We start from the raw sequence: 18712 nt of genomic DNA on the forward strand, positions 1-18712 counted from the left end.
GTTAGAACCCACTTCATCGGATGCATGGAGTGAAAATACAGGAGCAGGTATAAATACATGAAAGGATGGGGGGTTGCTTTACCAAGTGTGAGGTCAGTCTAATGAGATAAATCAATTAACAGCAGGATACCAAGGGAGGAAATATAATTTTTGAAGTGGTAAGAGAGTGTCAAGAAGGTGTGAGTAACAGTAGGGAGAAATTAGTATTGGGGAAATTAAGTTTAGGTTTTGTAATGACCCAGCCACTCCCAGTCTCTATTCAGGCCTAATCTGATGGTATCCAGTTTGCAAATTAATTCCAGTTCTGCAGCTTCATGTTGGAGTCTGTTTTTGAAGTTTTCGTTGTTGAAGAATTGCCACTTTTAGGTCTGTTATTGAGTGACCAGAGAGATTGAAGTGTTCTCCTACTGGTTTCTGAATGTTATGATTCCTGATATCAGATTTGTGTCCATATATTCTTCTGCGTAGAGACTGTCTGGTTTGGCCAATGTACATGGCAGAGGGGCATTGCTGGCACATGATGGCATATATCACATTGTATGCAATTACTGAAGAAAAATGCCCATTTCATGGAATGATGCTGTCTTACATTTATATACATATGATGTCTATATATATCTATAATATGTACAAAGACATTTATCATTTATACATTTATTTACATTTATATGGTTCTTTTCATTGTTATTTCATGCTTATTTGTGTATATGAATAAAATTTCATTCTTGCTCTTTTTCTTTCTATTCTACTACATGCTTGTATTATTCAGATAGTTATCCATATTTTGACTAGACACTTGCAAGGAATACGAGAGTTGAAAGTACCTGTGTTTATACCAGTACTTTTACTTATAAATATTTATGTACTATTTCCACATACTTGTACTTATAAGTATTTCTGTAATGGTGAACTTGGTACTTAGGTTTAAATCCTTTTATCAGAACTTACAGCAACTTGTCCCAGTCTCCTTGTCCAACCAGTCTCAGTCTCCTCTCTTCCCCGGATCCTTGTCTGACCTCAGTGTTCTTGACCCCACCCAGCCCCATGGCTCCCAGTCCCCTATTTCCCTCATGGGTCCCAGTTCAGTCTCCCCATCCCCCAGTTACCAACCCCAGTCTTCTTGCCCAACAACTTCCAGCCTTCTCTATCCACTGGTTCCTAGTCTACTTGCCCATCACATCCCTGCCTCTTACAAACAGCTGAATGAGTTTGGCTGAAATTTTCCAAAAAAGAGTTGTAGGCTGACACACAGCATTTAAAATTTCAGCCCAAATTGTTGAAGTTTCGTGAAGTCATGAACAACTGCAAATGGTCTTATAATGGCAAGTGTTTGGGCAACTTTAATAATAAGCAGTGTTATCAATCCCATTTGAAATACTATAAGAATAAACTATATCTTATTAGACACTGGTATCAGAGCAATGCACTGTGGATTCAAGTTCTGAAAAGAGTAGTTTAACTCTCTCTATATATTTAACATTTGACTGTGAACATATTAGAAACCCCATTCATTATATATATAATTCTAACAACCAAAAAACACATTTCCACCTGAACTCAAATGGTTTTGTAGTTTTAGCAAGCTAAGTTACTGCTGGATATTATACTCTTGGGTGAAATCCTGGCAAACTCCCATTGCCTTCTTTGAGCTCTCGATTTCACCCATAATCTCAAATTACAGCAAATACTGTAGTGGTAACAATATTAAACAAACACCTATTGCATTAAATCATATTTGAGTTGGATTTTGGGGAGGAAAAGAAAGTCAACACATATGAGGTAAACATTGACTAAGATCTACCCAGTCCAGTGTGAAATAAAATGGAATGGAATACTTACAGGCTCGTGGTACAACATGAGTGCATTAGAAACGGATGTGTCATTAAGAACACACTTGATCCTTTATGTTGATGGAATAAGGCTGCTATCTGAATTCAACTAGGCTTCCTTTTGTGTTACAAAAGGGCCACTGGACTTGTCTTCACTCCTAAAAACTGTTTTTACAACAAGATAACTAATTTGAAATAACTATTTTGCTGTAAAATCCTAATGGAGACAAAGAAGAGGTTATTTAATCTCAGTGTACTACCTTGAGATAAAAACAGGAGGAAGTGTTTGGGGGAGGGGGTGGGGGGAAATGTCCAGGGTTTATCTCCACTAGCCACACTGAGGTAAAATTACTCTGTGTCTTGTCTCCACTAGGATTTTATAATGAGATGGCTAACTTAAGTGAATTGTGCTTTCTTTCTAAAAGACTATCTTTGGTGAAGGACAAAAAGCAAAAGCAGGAAGAGGAATGGACAAAGATATAGATGTATCCGAAGAGGTGCAAGAAGAGAAATAGCAAGCTATTCATAAGTATTTTTAAAACGATCCATTTAAACTCTGAATATGGGGATCTTGATTATCCATAAAATAATTCCCTCTCTTGTGTAGGTTTTTAAAAGCACAATATCTTTTTAGCTTCCCAGATATTAACATTTGTAACTTAGTTTCCATTTCGCAAAAAATGCTGATGTCTGTTGAAACACCAGTATCTCCCCTAAAACATATGGGATTTTAGTTAATGCTTAGTATTACAGCAAAACACAGACAGTGACCTTTAAAATGATACCATACCAAAGACTGAGTTCTAAAGAGCTGTGTTGATACTGGCATTTAGACATATCTCTCAAATTTTTTGTTGTGTTGGCTGCAGAGATTCTTCATCATTGATTCAATTAAACATTCTTTAATTACTTGGAACTAAAATTAATTATTTTAGTAACGGGTTTAATTATTTGAGCTTTAAAGTGAAAACAGGAATTTGTTGTTATAATATGAAGGCAGCATGCAAAGGCACTTTAATATTACACACTGAACTTATTAAACCAGTGTGAGTGTGTGTATTAGAGTGAACTTTGTTTGTTTGCTATCTGTTTTTAGTGAATTTAATACTCCAGAAATGTCATGGGATGACAGTCTTGGAGACTGAAGTCCATTATTTTTCCTAAAAATAGTCACAGCACAAAGAAAATCTTCCTAATAATGCCCTTCCCATGTGACCTTGATCTATTTACCTTATATTAGAGTAAACTTGTTCTTTACAATATCTGGTATTAAATCACAAGAGCAGAATTAGGTAAATAATAAAAGAAACAAGCACACACAAAAATGGAAAACCTCTTGAAGAAACTCTACAAATTTGTAACTCTCTAAGTCTTTGAGGGAAGATCTGCAGATCTGAAATTTTTCACTGATGTCTATTTACACTGGGCATAAAAAACAATTTATTATATAAGTAATAAAAGCTAGGGGAATCCTAACATGGACTCACCTTACATTATTTTCCATATTAGCTCTATCAGAAATATTTTGTTTACATTCAATCTCTTAATCATTTAATTGTTACTATTGTGAAATTACATGCTGACAAACTCCAATTATCGAAATATCTGGGGCAGTATCCAAAATATTTAGGTTTCAGAGTAACAGCCGTGTTAGTCTGTATTCGCAAAAAGAAAAGGAGTACTTGTGGCACCTTATAGACTAACCAATTTATTTGAGCATAAGCTTTCGTGAGCTATAGCTCATTTCATCGGATGCATCTGATGAAATGAGCTGTAGCTCACGAAAGCTTATGCTCAAATGAATTGGTTAGTCTCTAAGGTGCCACAAGTACTCCTTTTCTTTTTGCAAAATATTTAGATAACTGATTTTTTGATGAATACAATTAGTTGTGATATATATTTTGGATTCACAGGACAAACTGTATCCAATTTTCAGATAATCCTACATGTTTAATAATAGGGAACTGGATACTCAGGGTTTAACTATAATAAGGATATGATAATACAGCAGAACCTTCATTGCATCCGATGAAGTGAGCTGTAGCTCACGAAAGCTTATGCTCAAATAAATTGGTTAGTCTCTAAGGTGCCACAAGTACTCCTTTTCTTTTTGTGAATATAGACTAACACGGCTGCTACTCTGAAACCAGAACCTCAGAGTTACTGACACATCGGAAATGAAGGCTGTATGTAACTCTGAACAAGATGTTACAAACTTCAGCCATGAGGGGGTTGGGGCTGCAGCCGCAGCAGATGGGAGTCAGCTTCTGATCCTTGGAGCAGTGGGGCTCTGGAATGGGGGCTCGGGGCTTCAGTCCCACAGCTCCGCTCCTGGTTTCAGCCTCCCTGGATATGTGTGTGTGTTGGGGGGCACCAAGACTCAGGGCTTCGCCCCACAGCTCCGTTCCCAGCTGGGGCCACTCAGGACTCCCCATGGCTCCACTCCAGGTTTCAGTTGCAGGGAGCGCTGTGGCTCAGGGGTTTAGCTATGTCGGGAGTACTGTGGCTGAAACCAGCGCTCCCCCTTGTAGCTACAGCCCTGAGTCTCTGCGGGGCTGAAGCCAGGAACTGAGCCGCGGGCTGAAGCCCCAAGCCCCAGCGCTCCCCCGGGTCTAAAGACCTGAGCCCCAGTGCTCCTGAGGGTCAGAAGCCCCAAGCCTCTGCCCAGAGCCCTGACCCCTTCTCCTCCGCCCCCATGGCTACAGCCCGAACCCCTCCCTCCCCTCTTAGCTGAAGCCCTGAGCCCCGAGGCAGTACAGTATTTGCCAGGGTTTTTTGGGGGGGGTTGATTTATTTTGTCTCCCTGCTCCCTGATTGATTAGTTCTGGGTCCACATGGTGTCCAGTTTACTGGTAAGTCCGTAACTCTGGTGTTTGTATCTTTGAGGTTATACTGTTGTGTGATCATGTCATGTTAATAACAACCACTTTCACGTCATATGGGAATTTAGAGGAACCAACAATCAATGAATCTTTACATTCTGGGCCAGATTAAGTCAATCTGCGGCCCTAGGCACACTACAACCCTCCCTGATTCTGCCCCAATGGCCCCACCTACCCACCTTGGAGTGGTGGTGGTGGGGAGCTGCTCTCTCCCCCCAGAAAGGCAGTGACTGTATCATGGTACCTCCCCCCCGTCCCCCTTCCCCAGCCCTGCAATGGCTCCAAGACTGGGAAAGTATGAAGGTGGAATTTATGCTACTTTACTTGCCTCCCCAGATTTGTGCTGTGTACTCCACCACCATAGCTGAAAATCTGGCCCTGTATCTGGATTGTCCACAAGAATTATCTCTTCTATAAATTAAAAGGAAATAAGGAGCTTTTTAGTTCTAAGTTACCATTTCTGAAACTGACCGTAGGGTATCTGAAGGATGTTAATGATGTTTGTCACCCTCGTCAAATTTGTAATTTTTGTAAATGCTGTTCATTTGCTATCATGAATAAAAAGATGTCCTCATAGTTTTTATTCCCAAGAATATTTCATTTGATTTAAGGGAAGTCATAATGCTAATTATGCTAGATTTTTAAGGGGACCTACTGAAGATTTTCTGCAAAGATTAGCCACAGTCATGTAGTCTGATGGTCAGAAAGGGAGTATCCTTATTTGAGCTATATTTTGTCCTAATTAGAATGTGAGTGCTACAAACACTTTCATTTCCTACTCAGTCATGGAAATATTGTTTTCCTTAAAGAAATTTCTGATGGATCAGCCAGAACATTTGCTACATGTGATAATATGAAATGTATTATTATTAATTATTGTTTGTATGCATAATCAAAATATGACTTCTATGTCCCATGTTTCAAATCATAGAATCATAGAATATCAGGGTTGGAAGGGACCCCAGAAGGTCATCTAGTCCAACCCCCTGCTCAAAGCAGGACCAATTCCCAGTTAAATCATCCCAGCCAGGGCTTTGTCAAGCCTGACCTTAAAAACCTCTAAGGAAGGAGATTCTACCACCTCCCTAGGTAACGCATTCCAGTGTTTCACCACCCTCTTAGTGAAAAAGTTTTTCCTAATATCCAATCTAAACCTCCCCCACTGCAACTTGAGACCATTACTCCTCGTTCTGTCATCTGCTACCATTGAGAACAGTTTAGAGCCATCCTCTTTGGAACCCCCTTTCAGGTAGTTGAAAGCAGCTATCAAATCCCCCCTCATTCTTCTCTTCTGCAGGCTAAACAATCCCAGCTCCCTCAGCCTCTCCTCATAACTCATGTGTTCCAGACCCCTAATCATTTTTGTTGCCCTTCGCTGGACTCTCTCCAATTTATCCACATCCTTCTTGAAGTGTGGGGCCCAAAACTGGACACAGTACTCCAGATGAGGCCTCACCAATGTCGAATAGTATATTTTAACACACCAGGGAATGTATAGGAGTGTATGTTTCTGAAAAAAACAACATAACTGAGCAGGAGGAAATCTCTCTGCAAATTTCTACTCTAAGGCAATCAGGATGATGAATACAAACCATTAATTTTCCATAAGACGTATTAATAAATGACAACAAAAGACAGATTGCAGATATTAAAGATATGGAGCTAATGAATTATCGACAGATCTGAAGTAGTTTTTGATATATTCAGTCTTAAAGACTCAGAATTTTATTTAAGGCTTTGTTCTGTTTATATTATACTTAAATTAATGTTATGGTGGCATCAGTAGAAATTTACTAAAGGTCGCATTTAAATTTTCACTTAAGCAGTATTAAGATCCCTAAATTTCACAGTTTAATGATTGAGTTCTTTCTTCACATTTACTACAAATTTTGTTTAGAAAACAACTGAATTTTCCATGACATTTCTGGATAAAATACTTATTAACGTTTCCAGAAGAAAAACAATTAATATTTTTGTTTTGATTTTAAATTTAGCTTGGACACTTTTCTGCAGCAGTTGGCAGGAACTCAGAATATGACACATCTGTTATTGTGATACCCTGGACCCAAACCACTTTTGAAATATTACAATTAAATAGGAAAAAAATATTGTCCTCCTTTGCCATACCCTTTTTAACTTACATCAAGAAAAACTGACTAATATTCTGTGTATGCCATGGTCCAGTTCTTCTACTGTACTTCTCTGGCTCCATGCCTCATATAGGCAATCCAATGAGCCCCTGATTGTCGTGAGGAATCAATATAGGCCAGGCATAAGGGACCCCTGATCTGTAAGCCTGTTCCCTACCTCTCCCCAGATCTGCTGCTGAGCCATAATCTGTAGTTCTTTGGATAGATGGCTGGCATTTCTGAATGCAAACTGCTGACATGCATTATCAACCAGCCCCTAAACCTATGCTTCTTTCTTCTCTCCTCATACTTTGCCTCCTGCACACATCTATTGACCTCATGCATCTGATGAAGTGAGCTGTAGCTCACAACAGCTTATGCTAAAATAAATTTGTTAGTCTCTAAGGTGCCACAAGTACTCCTTTTCTTTTTGTGGATACAGACCAACACGGATGCTACTCTGTGACCTGATAATGTTCACCGGTGGGAGTCCTGCTCTGAAAAATATGGACAGCTGGTGGCATTATCACATCAAATATACTAAGAGTGGCACATGGACGAGTAAGACGGGAAGGGAGTTTTAGTCAAACTTTTTAAAGCTGTTTTTTGCTTATTTTTGTTAATGCATGCTTAACTCAAATGCCTGGCAAATTATTAGGAGAAAAAAATTCTGTCTGAAAGATTTAACATGCTGGGCTGAGAAAGTCTCACTCCAGGTATTTGGTCTTCCAGCAAATCAAGGAATATAGGTTTGATATTCCTGATATTTCTGAAGTTTTATAGATATCTATCTTGTTACCTATATAGATTAGATAGCTATGGGAGAAGGAAAAATAAGTGTTCATAGATACTTTATACAACTAAAAAGCAAACCTGTTTTGTTTGCAGTTCACCTTTAAAGGAAGAAAAAATTCTTCATTTATTAATTGAATCTGTGCTTAAAAGGAGCATATATGAAAAACTTTGCAAGTTGGAGTTCTGCTGCTTTTGATATCAAAAGAACATTTTTGTTTAAATGCTATCTATAGGAATTGTATATAAAAGAAGACTAGGCTCATTGATTAGCCCTGTATCATTTTGTATTCACAAAATACCTAGACCAGCTTCCTGGATTCCTGTGCACTAATATTTCACTGTGACAATTTTTACAGACTAATTCAAGAAACAGCTTTGAAAAACTGATGCTACCTGTGATCAATAATTCATTTGTTTATAACTGAAAAAAAAGAATAGAGTATTCACATTAATAATAAAGATGCTCAAAGTTATGAAATGATCCAGGATAGAGTAGGTCCCAAACTTTATTTCTTAATTATGTATTTGTTTTGATTTTTTTTTTAAAGAGACACCCCTATGTGAACTTCTGACATGGTTAAAAATACAATCAATAAATATATTTTAATATGGAAGGAAAAAACAATACCAATCTCACAAATTACAATAATCAAATAACTTTGCAACTTGAATACAATGAAAGAAGTCCCTTACTTTTCCTCTACAAAACATCTCAAGCTGTGTTTAGTTCTGCAGCTGCCTTCTTAAAAATATGGGCCTTCCACCATGATTCTGCAAGTCAATGGAGTCAAGCTATTTCAAGTCAAGAAGGAAAGCATATTCCAAGGAAAGGGCCCTTATTGAGTGCACTACCCCTGTTCCCCTCCTCAGAAGTGCTCTCTCTTTTATATTGAGAGACACTGAGGCTAAGCATACTGCAGATCACACCTGCACAACATGGCAGGGCCAAGAAGAAATCTCACAGGGCTTGTCTGTAAGGGAGAGTTTTACCAGTCATACCAATATAGTTATACTATTATAGTTACATCAATGTATTTATGCCAATGTAACATCTCATGAAGACACCCCTATTCCAGAATAAGATTTTTAAAAGCCCCCAAAAAACAAAAAAAACCTTCCATAAACTAAATTAAAAAAGGCATTCTAAATCCAGAATAACAAAGCCCACGTGGGGTACGAAACAGTATGAAATTGTCATAGTTTTCCCAAGCCCTCAGGTAGGTAGATCCAAAGCCATTTAGGGCTTTAAACACATTCCATTCCATCTGGAAATCCATAGATAGCCACTGGAAACCAAGAAGCACTGTTTTAATATGACAGGTTTCAGAGTAACAGCCGTGTTAGTCTGTATTCGCCACGGCTCACGAAAGCTTATGCTCAAATAAATTGGTTAGTCTCTAAGTGCCACAAGTACTCCTTTTGTTTTAATATGCTTATGGTGAAATACTCAAAAAGCTGGCAACAAGCAGGTTGCTGCATTTTACACAAGCTTTAGTTTCTGAAAGAATTTAAGGTAGTCCCTCATACAGCATATTACTTTAATCTAATTATGAGGTGACAAAGAAGTGAACTACAGTAGTGATGGATGTATCAGAAAAAAAGGTGAAGCTTCTACCCCAGATTTTATGCTGGTGGTTGTCATATTCTTATTAAAAGCTGGCCATTTATTACAGTAGTTCAGTCTATTACAACATTTGTAGTATTTCTTATTCTAAGTTCAGAAAAAAGTGCAACTACAGTTCAAAATTTGCATTAACCCATGATGAATATTTTAAAGAATGACAACTGTAATAGAAATTGATTTAATACTTTGCAGACCTATTGAAAACCAGTGCTTTATAAACTCCAGATATTGCCTTTGTACAGCTATACATCCCCCACCCACCCACAAGAAATACTATTCTTCAAAAGCTTTCTGTGTAACAATAAAAATACAATATGCATAATGCCACTTTTCTACCTAAACCTACGAACTTAATGTAGATCACTGGAAAGATATTGTCATAAAAAGAGCAAACCACTGTGACTTCCCCCTTGTTTATATCTAACTAAGATTAATTCAACATTAATGAGATTTGGTATATTTTTGCTAAACCAAAGTATTTCATTATTACCTAGGCATATACCAGGCACTGAACCTATATCAGAGTACAGTGAGCCTCAGCACTGTTGCAGTACTGCACTTCCTGTGTAAAAAAAGAAAAAGACCAAACAATCGACAATATGAAAGAATGACTAAAATGCTAGAATGGGCATTAGTGTTTCCAGTCTAATTCTGGAACAGAGATAAAATCGTTATTGTAGATGATGCAGGAAGAGTCATATTTATGCTGTAGAGACGTACAGAAAAAATATAGAAATTCTAATGTGTATGTTTTATAACCTTCTAAATTAAATGTTTCTTTTCCAGCTAAAACACTCCCCACACAGAGAGCCAATGTGGTTTTAAATGCTTTGCAGAAGTTGTTCTAACAAATAAATAGAAATAGTATTTTACTTTATTGAAGGCAGATTCATTTTGATACCAGAACTTGTCTACATAGAATTCCTTAGATAACTTTTTGGTTTTTCAAGTGCTACTGTTGGCACTTCAGGACCTAAAATTGAAAGAGTTTGCAGAGCTATTGGATCTTTTCAACTCTGATCTTCATAACAGCCTGATCTCAAGTCTCTTAACACCAATAGCCAAATTCTGCAGACTGTCATTCAGCTCAAACTCCTTTGTCCTTCATTGTCTGGCAAGCAGCTGTAGCTGCTTCCTCTCCCCTTTCCCACTCATCATTCCAACTTGATTCCCTCCATAAAAAAACACCCGCCTACCATTCTTTGTCTCCAATATGCCTCCAGAAATCTGGTGCTATTGCTTCCCTTTTAAATACCATGACCCACTCAAGCACTGCCACTAGTTTCAAACTCACTCACCTCCATGCCTGAATCAGAAATGAGTGTTCGGAAGCACCTCGTCGGTATGGATGGAGCTATGAAAAGTACACTACGGCATACTACCCTGACACACTGTGGCACTGGATTTCCTATAGATTACAGAGAGGTTTCTAGACAATACTGATTGATGAAAATACTACACATTTACACACACACACACACACACACACACAGAGTACTTTAGGACTTGTCTATATGGCACTGCAGACCAGACTATGTGGGTGTTGACTTTAACTGCCCGGTGTAGACCCTGCTGGTGCAAACTAAAAGGTACCTAGTGTAGTAAGAGGAGGCCATGAAACATAAACCCTTGGTATCAGAGGCCCGGTATGAGGCCTAAGGCCTGAGCTAAAGTAATGGTCAAGACTTGGCTAACAAAAAGCAAAGTTAAGCTGTGAGCCAGAGGCAGGCCCTGCTTATAGAAGCTGGCAAGGAAAGGGCTGATCTTGCACAAACCTATATCTAAAGTGTATTGGATACCAGAGCTATATACAAATGGTACAAGAACGTTCTTATACTGTCCATATAGATAACAAGGACAGGGGAAAAAGGCTAGTATGATGGATAGAGTTGTTTTGTTCGAAACAACATGTACAAGGTGAGAGGCGGCACCTTATTGCGTAGAAGGGTGGTGCATTGTTACGTAAAGGGGTTGCACCTCAATACATCAGGAGCACTACGTAACTTGTTTGTACCTGTGTATAAGAATGCATCCCTGGGGCGGTGTCTTTGTCTGGCCTAGGGGGGCAGTGGAAAGTCCCGCCACTGACTGAGCTGAGTCCATTGACAGGGAGCACATAGGTACTAGCATTAAATCGTATATAAGTAGTTATATGAATTGGGGAGCTAGAGACTGTGTTTCTCTTTGACAATAAACTTGACCCATGTGCCTTCGTACCTTACTAGAGTCTGTGGTCATTGGGGTTCTCTCAGGGTCTGCTGTGTTAGCTATCTGAGCAGAGCTGGGGCAGCATATAGAGGGAACATGCATGCAGCAGACTGTTATCATCACCGAACACGAGCAGAACACCACACCGGTAGCATCTGACAACACCTAGTTCACCTTAACGTAGTCCTATTTTACATGGGGCACTTAAAGCACAACACTTTAGAGAGCTCTACAAGTCACACCCCTCTGACTCCGGACTGTGCCATGAAGATGAGCCCTAAGAAATAGAATCCTCTCTGGAGTGGAGTACTGAAGTCAACTGGAACACAGCATAGTGCTCAAGAATAGAAGAGGGGACATTTTGGCTGAGGATATCAGGACAAACCTCTGCTCCTACAAAAAGTGCCACAGAAGCTGAACTGCCATTACGAGGAGACAGAAATTTTATTATTGTCTTATCCCATGAATAGTCAGGCTTTTCCAGTACTTCAGTCCTGTTCCATGTTTAGTGTAAAGATTGTTAATTATTATTATATTGAACAGATTTTGATATTCTCATCCTAGATACAATCTTACTGCTTAAGCATTCAATTGATTTCAGGTGTGTGAATAAAACTTTGCATTACAGGCACATAATCTCCATCTGCCCTGTCATTTTTAGGTTAGAAAGTGTTGGCCTACATACATACAAAATACAGATGTGTAAATACACTGCATGTATGTAAATATTAATATGATTTCATAATATAATTACATGTATGTAACTATCTACACAGGACAGCATTTTTCAAACCTAGGTGCCTAAAATTAGACTCTTACATTAAAATTAGCCTGACTTTCAGAGATGCTGAGCACCTCCATGTACAAAGTTCTATAGACAGTCCCTAAAAATCACATCATTACAGGTATTTGTGGGATTCACAGAAGAGATCATTTATATATTTGCATTGTGGTATTGCTTAGAGGGTCCAATCAGGGATCATGGCCCTATTGTGCTAGAGACAGTCCTTATATATCACACATAAAATGAAGAGACTATCCCTGTCTCAAAGAGTTTATATTCCCAGGGCCAGATTCAGACACTTTATTCTTGATGTTTAGCACCTTACTCCATGACATGGAGTAAACATTTTCAACATGATTATAGGTTTCAGAATCTGTTCCTAATTAAGATATGGGGTAAACATTATTTGATCTTAGGCAAACATATTTATGATAATTTATTTGTATATAATTTTTCCTATTATGTTTTAATATCTTTGAATAAAAATCTGTCAGAGAAATCTCAGACTTACTCTCATAGTGAATTAGAAAGCCGACGCTGGAACGACTATTGTCTGTAGTGAACAGCAGATACATGTAATTCCCAGTACTAATAAGGAACTGTGGTGCTTGTGTACCATGGTATTCTCCAATTAATGGTGATGAGTTTGCTGGCCCATCTCTTACTTCCAAAGTATCATAATTAACTTCCGTCTGAAATCTGAAAAGAAATAAATCAAATTAGTGTATAAACAGAGTAACAGGGTAACTTTCAGAAAATGTTAGAACTCTAATGTAACTGTGACCAAGAATTTCAAGTAATATATAATTCAGAATGTCTACAGATACATCAAAATAATTAAAACTAAGGAAGAGTCAGGTTTTTTCTTCCTCCTTTCTCGTCCTTTCTTCCCTCAGTTCTGACCTATTGGGCAATCTGAGGCAAATCACTTTACATTTTCTGTGTCTTTTTGCCCCTTCAAATCTTTGTCTGTCTGCAAAGTGATTTGCCCCAGATCACACAGCAGGTCCTAACTAACTATAGAATCTAAGTCTGTTATCTTCCAGTCTAGTGTCATATCCAGTAGACCACACTGCTTCTAAGCATACTGAGTTCAGATTCATGAAGGGTGGCTAAGTGTGCAATCATTGTCTGTTAGTCATTCCTGTACTAAATGAATACAGGTTAGTCCTATCTCTAGCTTCAGCATTGGCAGACATGCTGTACAGGAAACACTTTTCTCAACTGTGGTAGTTATATCAGTTAGCCTTATGAACTAGGAAACCTGAACCTTGTACACCAGTTTGCATATCACAGTTTCAACTCCAAATACATCTTCAAAGAGTTTGAGAGCATTCATGTAGAAAAAGACTTCTGTCCTTTTGTAAGAATTATATTTTGTGACCAGGTATGAAAAAGGTCCTATAACTGACATTTTACGTAACTCTCCTATGGAGCTGATTGGTTTAATCTCTGGGGGCAAGAAATCTTGGTCCCTGTACAAAAGAACATGGTTTTTGAAAGCAAATATCCTCCAACTGTCTAAACAAAATGAGAGACACATCATTGGTGGGCCAGGGAGAAAGAAAACTGAAATCTTTTTTGTTACAGAGGACTGAAAATAGACAATGTGTGGAATTGTGTCAACCCAGCAAATGAGAATAATACTCTTTTTGTAAATTGCTTTAATTTAACAAGTAACCAAAAATTATGTTGGACTCTTCCTTCAAAATGAAAGAAAGAGTTATGTTTTGTAGGTAATGATGATATAACAAGAACAAACTTCCCAGTCAGACCCATTATACTTTATATATCTATTAATATGAATCCATTAAAAACGATCCCTCACACAACAAAATCAGCAACAGGCAAAGGATATTTAGGTCTTACTTAGTTTTCTCTTACCACTCCGTTTATATTTCTTACTTTTCAGCAGCCCATAAAAAGAGAAACAAACTCATTCAGAATTAAAGGAATCTCTGTGTTCTCCTAACTGTCACAAAGGTAAATAAATGACTGTCCTGAGCCTCTGAGGGGTTGTCTTTACTGCAGAGTTAACTTGGTCTTCTACTCAGGTGTTGCCATTCGTCTATCCCTGCCCCCCTACACAAAACCCTTTAATCCAAGTTCAGTGGTGTTTTCAACCGAGGCTATCTGACATGTCTGGAGCTGGATGCTAAAACCCAGGTGATGCTTTAATTTGGGCTGGTAACCCACTCACTTTGCAGTGAGGATGCATGCTCAAGTGCTGACAGTCTGGCAGTGCCTTCCCACAATTTACCCCTGTGGTGCTGACAGACCAAGTGCCAGCTCATGCCCAGGCCCATAGGCTTCACTGAACATAGACAGATACATAGCTGGAAACAAGTCACCTGTGTGTTAGCATTGTTAAAACAGATATTAGAGTTACAAGAATATGTTTAGTGTTTCAACTTTATGAAATGTTTGCAGGATGTTGCAGGCATTAATCTTTCTTATAACACCTGTACCCTATGTTTTAAGGTCATATTTAAATGTTTGCTCTGTAACTTTAAAAGTGTTTGCTCTAAAACTGTAAACCCCACATTCAGGAGACAAGCATTACCAACTGGAATTAATTTGCAAACTGGATACCATCAGATTAGGCCTGAATAGAGACTGGGAGTGGTTGGGTCATTACAAAACCTAAACTTAATTTCCCCAATACTAATTTCTCCCTACTGTTACTCACACCTTCTTGTCAACTGTCTGTAATGGGACACTCTCTTACCACTTCAAAAGTTATATTTCCTTGCTTGGTATCCTGCTGTTAATTGATTTATCTCGTTAGACTGACCTCACACTTGGTAAAGCAACCCCCATCCTTTCATATATGTATACCTGCTACTGTATTTTCACTCCATGCATCCGATGAAGTGGGTTCTAACCCACAAAAGCTTATGCCCAAATAAATTTGTTAGTCTCTAAGGTGCCACAAGGACTCCTCATTATTTTTGTGAAATACCTAGTTTACCATGAGAGGTGTTATCTCTTCTTCAACAAAAGAAGGCCCATCGACACCAGAAAAGCCATTGTCACAGAAGGATAGATACATTATTTCCCAATGAACTGTGGGAAAATTTAAGTGTCTCAGGTTACTGCAGCATAAGAACTGTCGGATAAATAATTAGCAATGCACCAGTGGGCACAGCAAAATGATCTGCCTGCCACCCATCACACTAAGCCATTTAATAGCTGAATCTGAAAAAGCTGGTGGACAGAAAAAAGGGAAAAAAGATTTATCCCATCTTTACCAAAGAAAAGCACAATATTCAAAATGAAGACCAACTGTTATTTTTCTTATCACAACAACCCATGCAAGGATATTCTTTTCTTCCTACTGGGGATCAGAGAGAGAGAGAGAGAAGCTATATGACACAAATACCAGCTACTCAAACAAAGCCTCTCTCCAATATCATTTATGTTGTTTTGATTTTCATTTGGCTGATCAGTGGGACTGGTCTATTATTCTATTCTGAATCACTCATTTATACATGTATCTATCTGTGTTGCAACATACTAACACTTGTGAATTTGGGAAGCCAGTCAAGATGAGGCTGGGTAAGTTCTGTGTCAGCTTGTTCTGCTGAGGTTGTTGGTGTATTCAAATTCCCTGCATCATAGCTTCTCCTGTTTTTGATTTGCTATATCGTGCCTAGCCCCTCCAGAGGATGGCATCCTGGAGGGAACTCTTTATCCTTCACTAATATTTGGAATGAAAATCAAATCAGAATTTCTAGGCCAAGTCATTCTGAACATATAATCAGCCAATGATTTTTCATTGCCCTTGCAGAAGTAAACAGAATGTTGGAGTGTCCAATCCTTTCCTTCTACCTCTGGAGTATTTCAGTGTACTTTGAGCTGCTAAGGTGCATTTGATCTAGCAACATCAAAACTACCAGTGAGCTAATTTACATATCAAATGTTGTTCTCACTGTCAGAAGGGCTAGAAAATTTTATTTTGTTAACTGAAGGTGTGGATTGTAAGACATACAGTAAAATATAAAATCCTCTATTTTCCAAATCTAGAGAAAATACTTAAATTACCTATAAATTAATACTTTTCCCTTGTAAGATACTGATCTTATTAATCTATGCGATATTTTATGAATCTTAGATGCTATCAGTATGGCAAGATTATTTTTTAAGAAGTACTGAGGTTTTCCATCTGAGTCTTGTTCTGTTTGGGCAGGAAAGGCTAAACAAACAAGCAACATATGTTTTGTTACCCTTCTTGGGTTCAGTAGTTATTATAGCACTTGTGTTAGGTGCAAAGAGTAAGAACCTTGACAGGAAACAGACTCAGTTATGGTATCATTAACTTCCAAAAGCATAACAGTTTTAAAGAAACTATGTGAAGAATTACAGGTATTTAATTGTAAAACTGCCAGGAAGACTGACCCATTATTTAAACTAAACTAAACTAAATTAAACCTTACCATTAAAAAAGAAGAGTGCCTATACCAAAAATAGTGATTTACAACTTGAACCTTTGAGGAACGGGGACCAAATTTTTCTCTCAGTAATGCTGGTGTAAAGTTGGAGTAGCTCAGTCAGTTGCTAATTGTACTTTCAAAGTCACCTATGTAGAGGCACTGAATAAGATTCTGCTCTTGCTTGTACCATTGTAAATTCAATGCTACTTGTTTGATTTCAGGAGATTTACATTGGCACAAATGAGAGCAGAATTTGGTACAGTGCATGTCTGTGTGTCTATTGAAAGTTCCCAATTCTTAAATTGTGACACAGAGCACAGAATCAGAGATTTCAACTAGGAGCAGCTAATGCAGTGTTCCATATCCCCCACTCCTTTCCTTTTGCTTTCAACATGTGGGTGCTGTGTTTGTGTTGAGATAGGTCTTGTTGTTTGACTTCTCTGTTGTTCTCACCTGTCAAAGGTGATCTTAATAGAATGTCCTGGTTTTGCTTCAATCACCCATTCACAATTTAGCGAGTCCTTGTAATATCCTGGCCATCCTGGTGGCAAGATAACCCCATTCGATCCTGTCAAATGTCCACCACATGGTGCTGGGAAACAAAAGCATATATATGTAGTGAAATATATACCTATAAATTACAGTTAAATGGGCTGATAAATCACACACACACACACAGTGTTCAGTTAACTCTTAAGAAAATCTGAAAAGCAAGAACAAATTACATGCACTATATGACAAAAGTAATCCTTCTTACTTATTTTTTATTTAAAGAGCCCACACCCCTCCCTCTGAATGGCGTAACTCCCAACATCATGTCTTGTCAGAGCTCATTTAGGACTTGATTCTGCAAACTTTTCTGAGTAGTAGGTTGAGTAGTACATTACTTCATAAATAGTTATTTTGTTCGACTATGCACCATAGATTTGTGTGGAATGGTACACAGATAAAAGAACAAGGACCCTGCTTCATGTAACTCACAATTTATGGGACTGATTCTGCCACCTTTGTTCATACTGAGTAGTACCTTATTGGGTGAGTAATAATTGAACTCAATGGAACTGCTTGTCTTAAAGATCTTATAAAAAGGTCTAAAAGCAGTGTAACAGGGCTCTAAAAAACCCCAGATCCAGACAGGAGAGATATGCTCCAGCACTGGAACTGAGGAAGAAGCTGTAAGATTGTCTTCCAAGAACCCCTCCCAAGGTGTGCTGTAGAGTGTGTATCAGGGGTAAGGCTGGAGAAAAGAGAAGCTTATCAAGAGTGGACCACAGCACACCACTCTGGGGAGATTCCAAGTAGCACTGAAGCCCATAGGAATCAGGGGATAGGCTGCCTTAATTTAGATATGCTATCCCAGGGCTGGTTATGTTACACCAAGGGCCAAGGCACTGCTCAGGATTTGGAGGGTATTACAGATGTCTTAAAGGCACCTTAGCTCCACTTGCCTCTTGACTGAGAGTTCTGTGCTGCACTGTGCAAAATCTTACTCCAAGTCTTCAGGCTCTTAAAACAGTGCCAGGAACACTAATAATGCCATATACAAATTAATAATAATCTGAAGCTATGATAAGTGAAGTAATGGTCATATCTTTACTATATTGTTTGTAACAGAAATTGAACTCGCTAGGGATTATTCTGATTTTATTCAAGATTTATGCTAGTATAGTTTTACTGATCTCAGTACAGTTTTTCGCTGAGTTACATTAGTTTGAATAAGTACAGATTCAGGCTACTGGATAAAATATTAGCTAGCAGAATGCTACTAGTCCCTTAAAGCTGACAAAAAGCGCAATTTTTCCTTTATTATTTTAAAAAAATCAATTTAGTCTTATTAAAACTTTGTTGATCTGCACCAGATAAAGTGTTATCCTGTGCAGAAGAACTTTTCACACATCACTTGTTACAATGATTGCTAAATGTGCTTGAAAGCAGAACGTAACAGAGTAGCTCAATCAAGTCATGGGCATGCACAATCAGACCAAATTATCTCCAAACTACCCTAAAGCAATGGACACTTGGTTTATA

General features: G+C 38.3%; 1 protein-coding gene across 1 annotated transcript in view; it reads right to left on the reverse strand.

Annotated features, from left to right (window-relative positions):
• The window catches only part of CSMD1 (CUB and Sushi multiple domains 1), a 2028540-nt gene that overhangs the window by 503002 nt on the left and 1506826 nt on the right, over positions 1–18712 (reverse strand). Inside the window, exons 16-17 of the mRNA XM_084623138.1 lie at positions 17138–17276; positions 12763–12950 (exon numbers count right to left, since the gene is read on the reverse strand). Of these exons, the coding sequence (XP_084479264.1) occupies positions 12763–12950; positions 17138–17276 (327 nt within the window). The remainder of the gene's footprint in view (positions 1–12762; positions 12951–17137; positions 17277–18712) is intronic.

This window comes from Lepidochelys olivacea (genome assembly GCF_965140295.1).
Source record: "Lepidochelys olivacea isolate rLepOli2 genome assembly, chromosome: 3".
Taxonomy (NCBI): domain Eukaryota; kingdom Metazoa; phylum Chordata; order Testudines; family Cheloniidae; genus Lepidochelys; species Lepidochelys olivacea.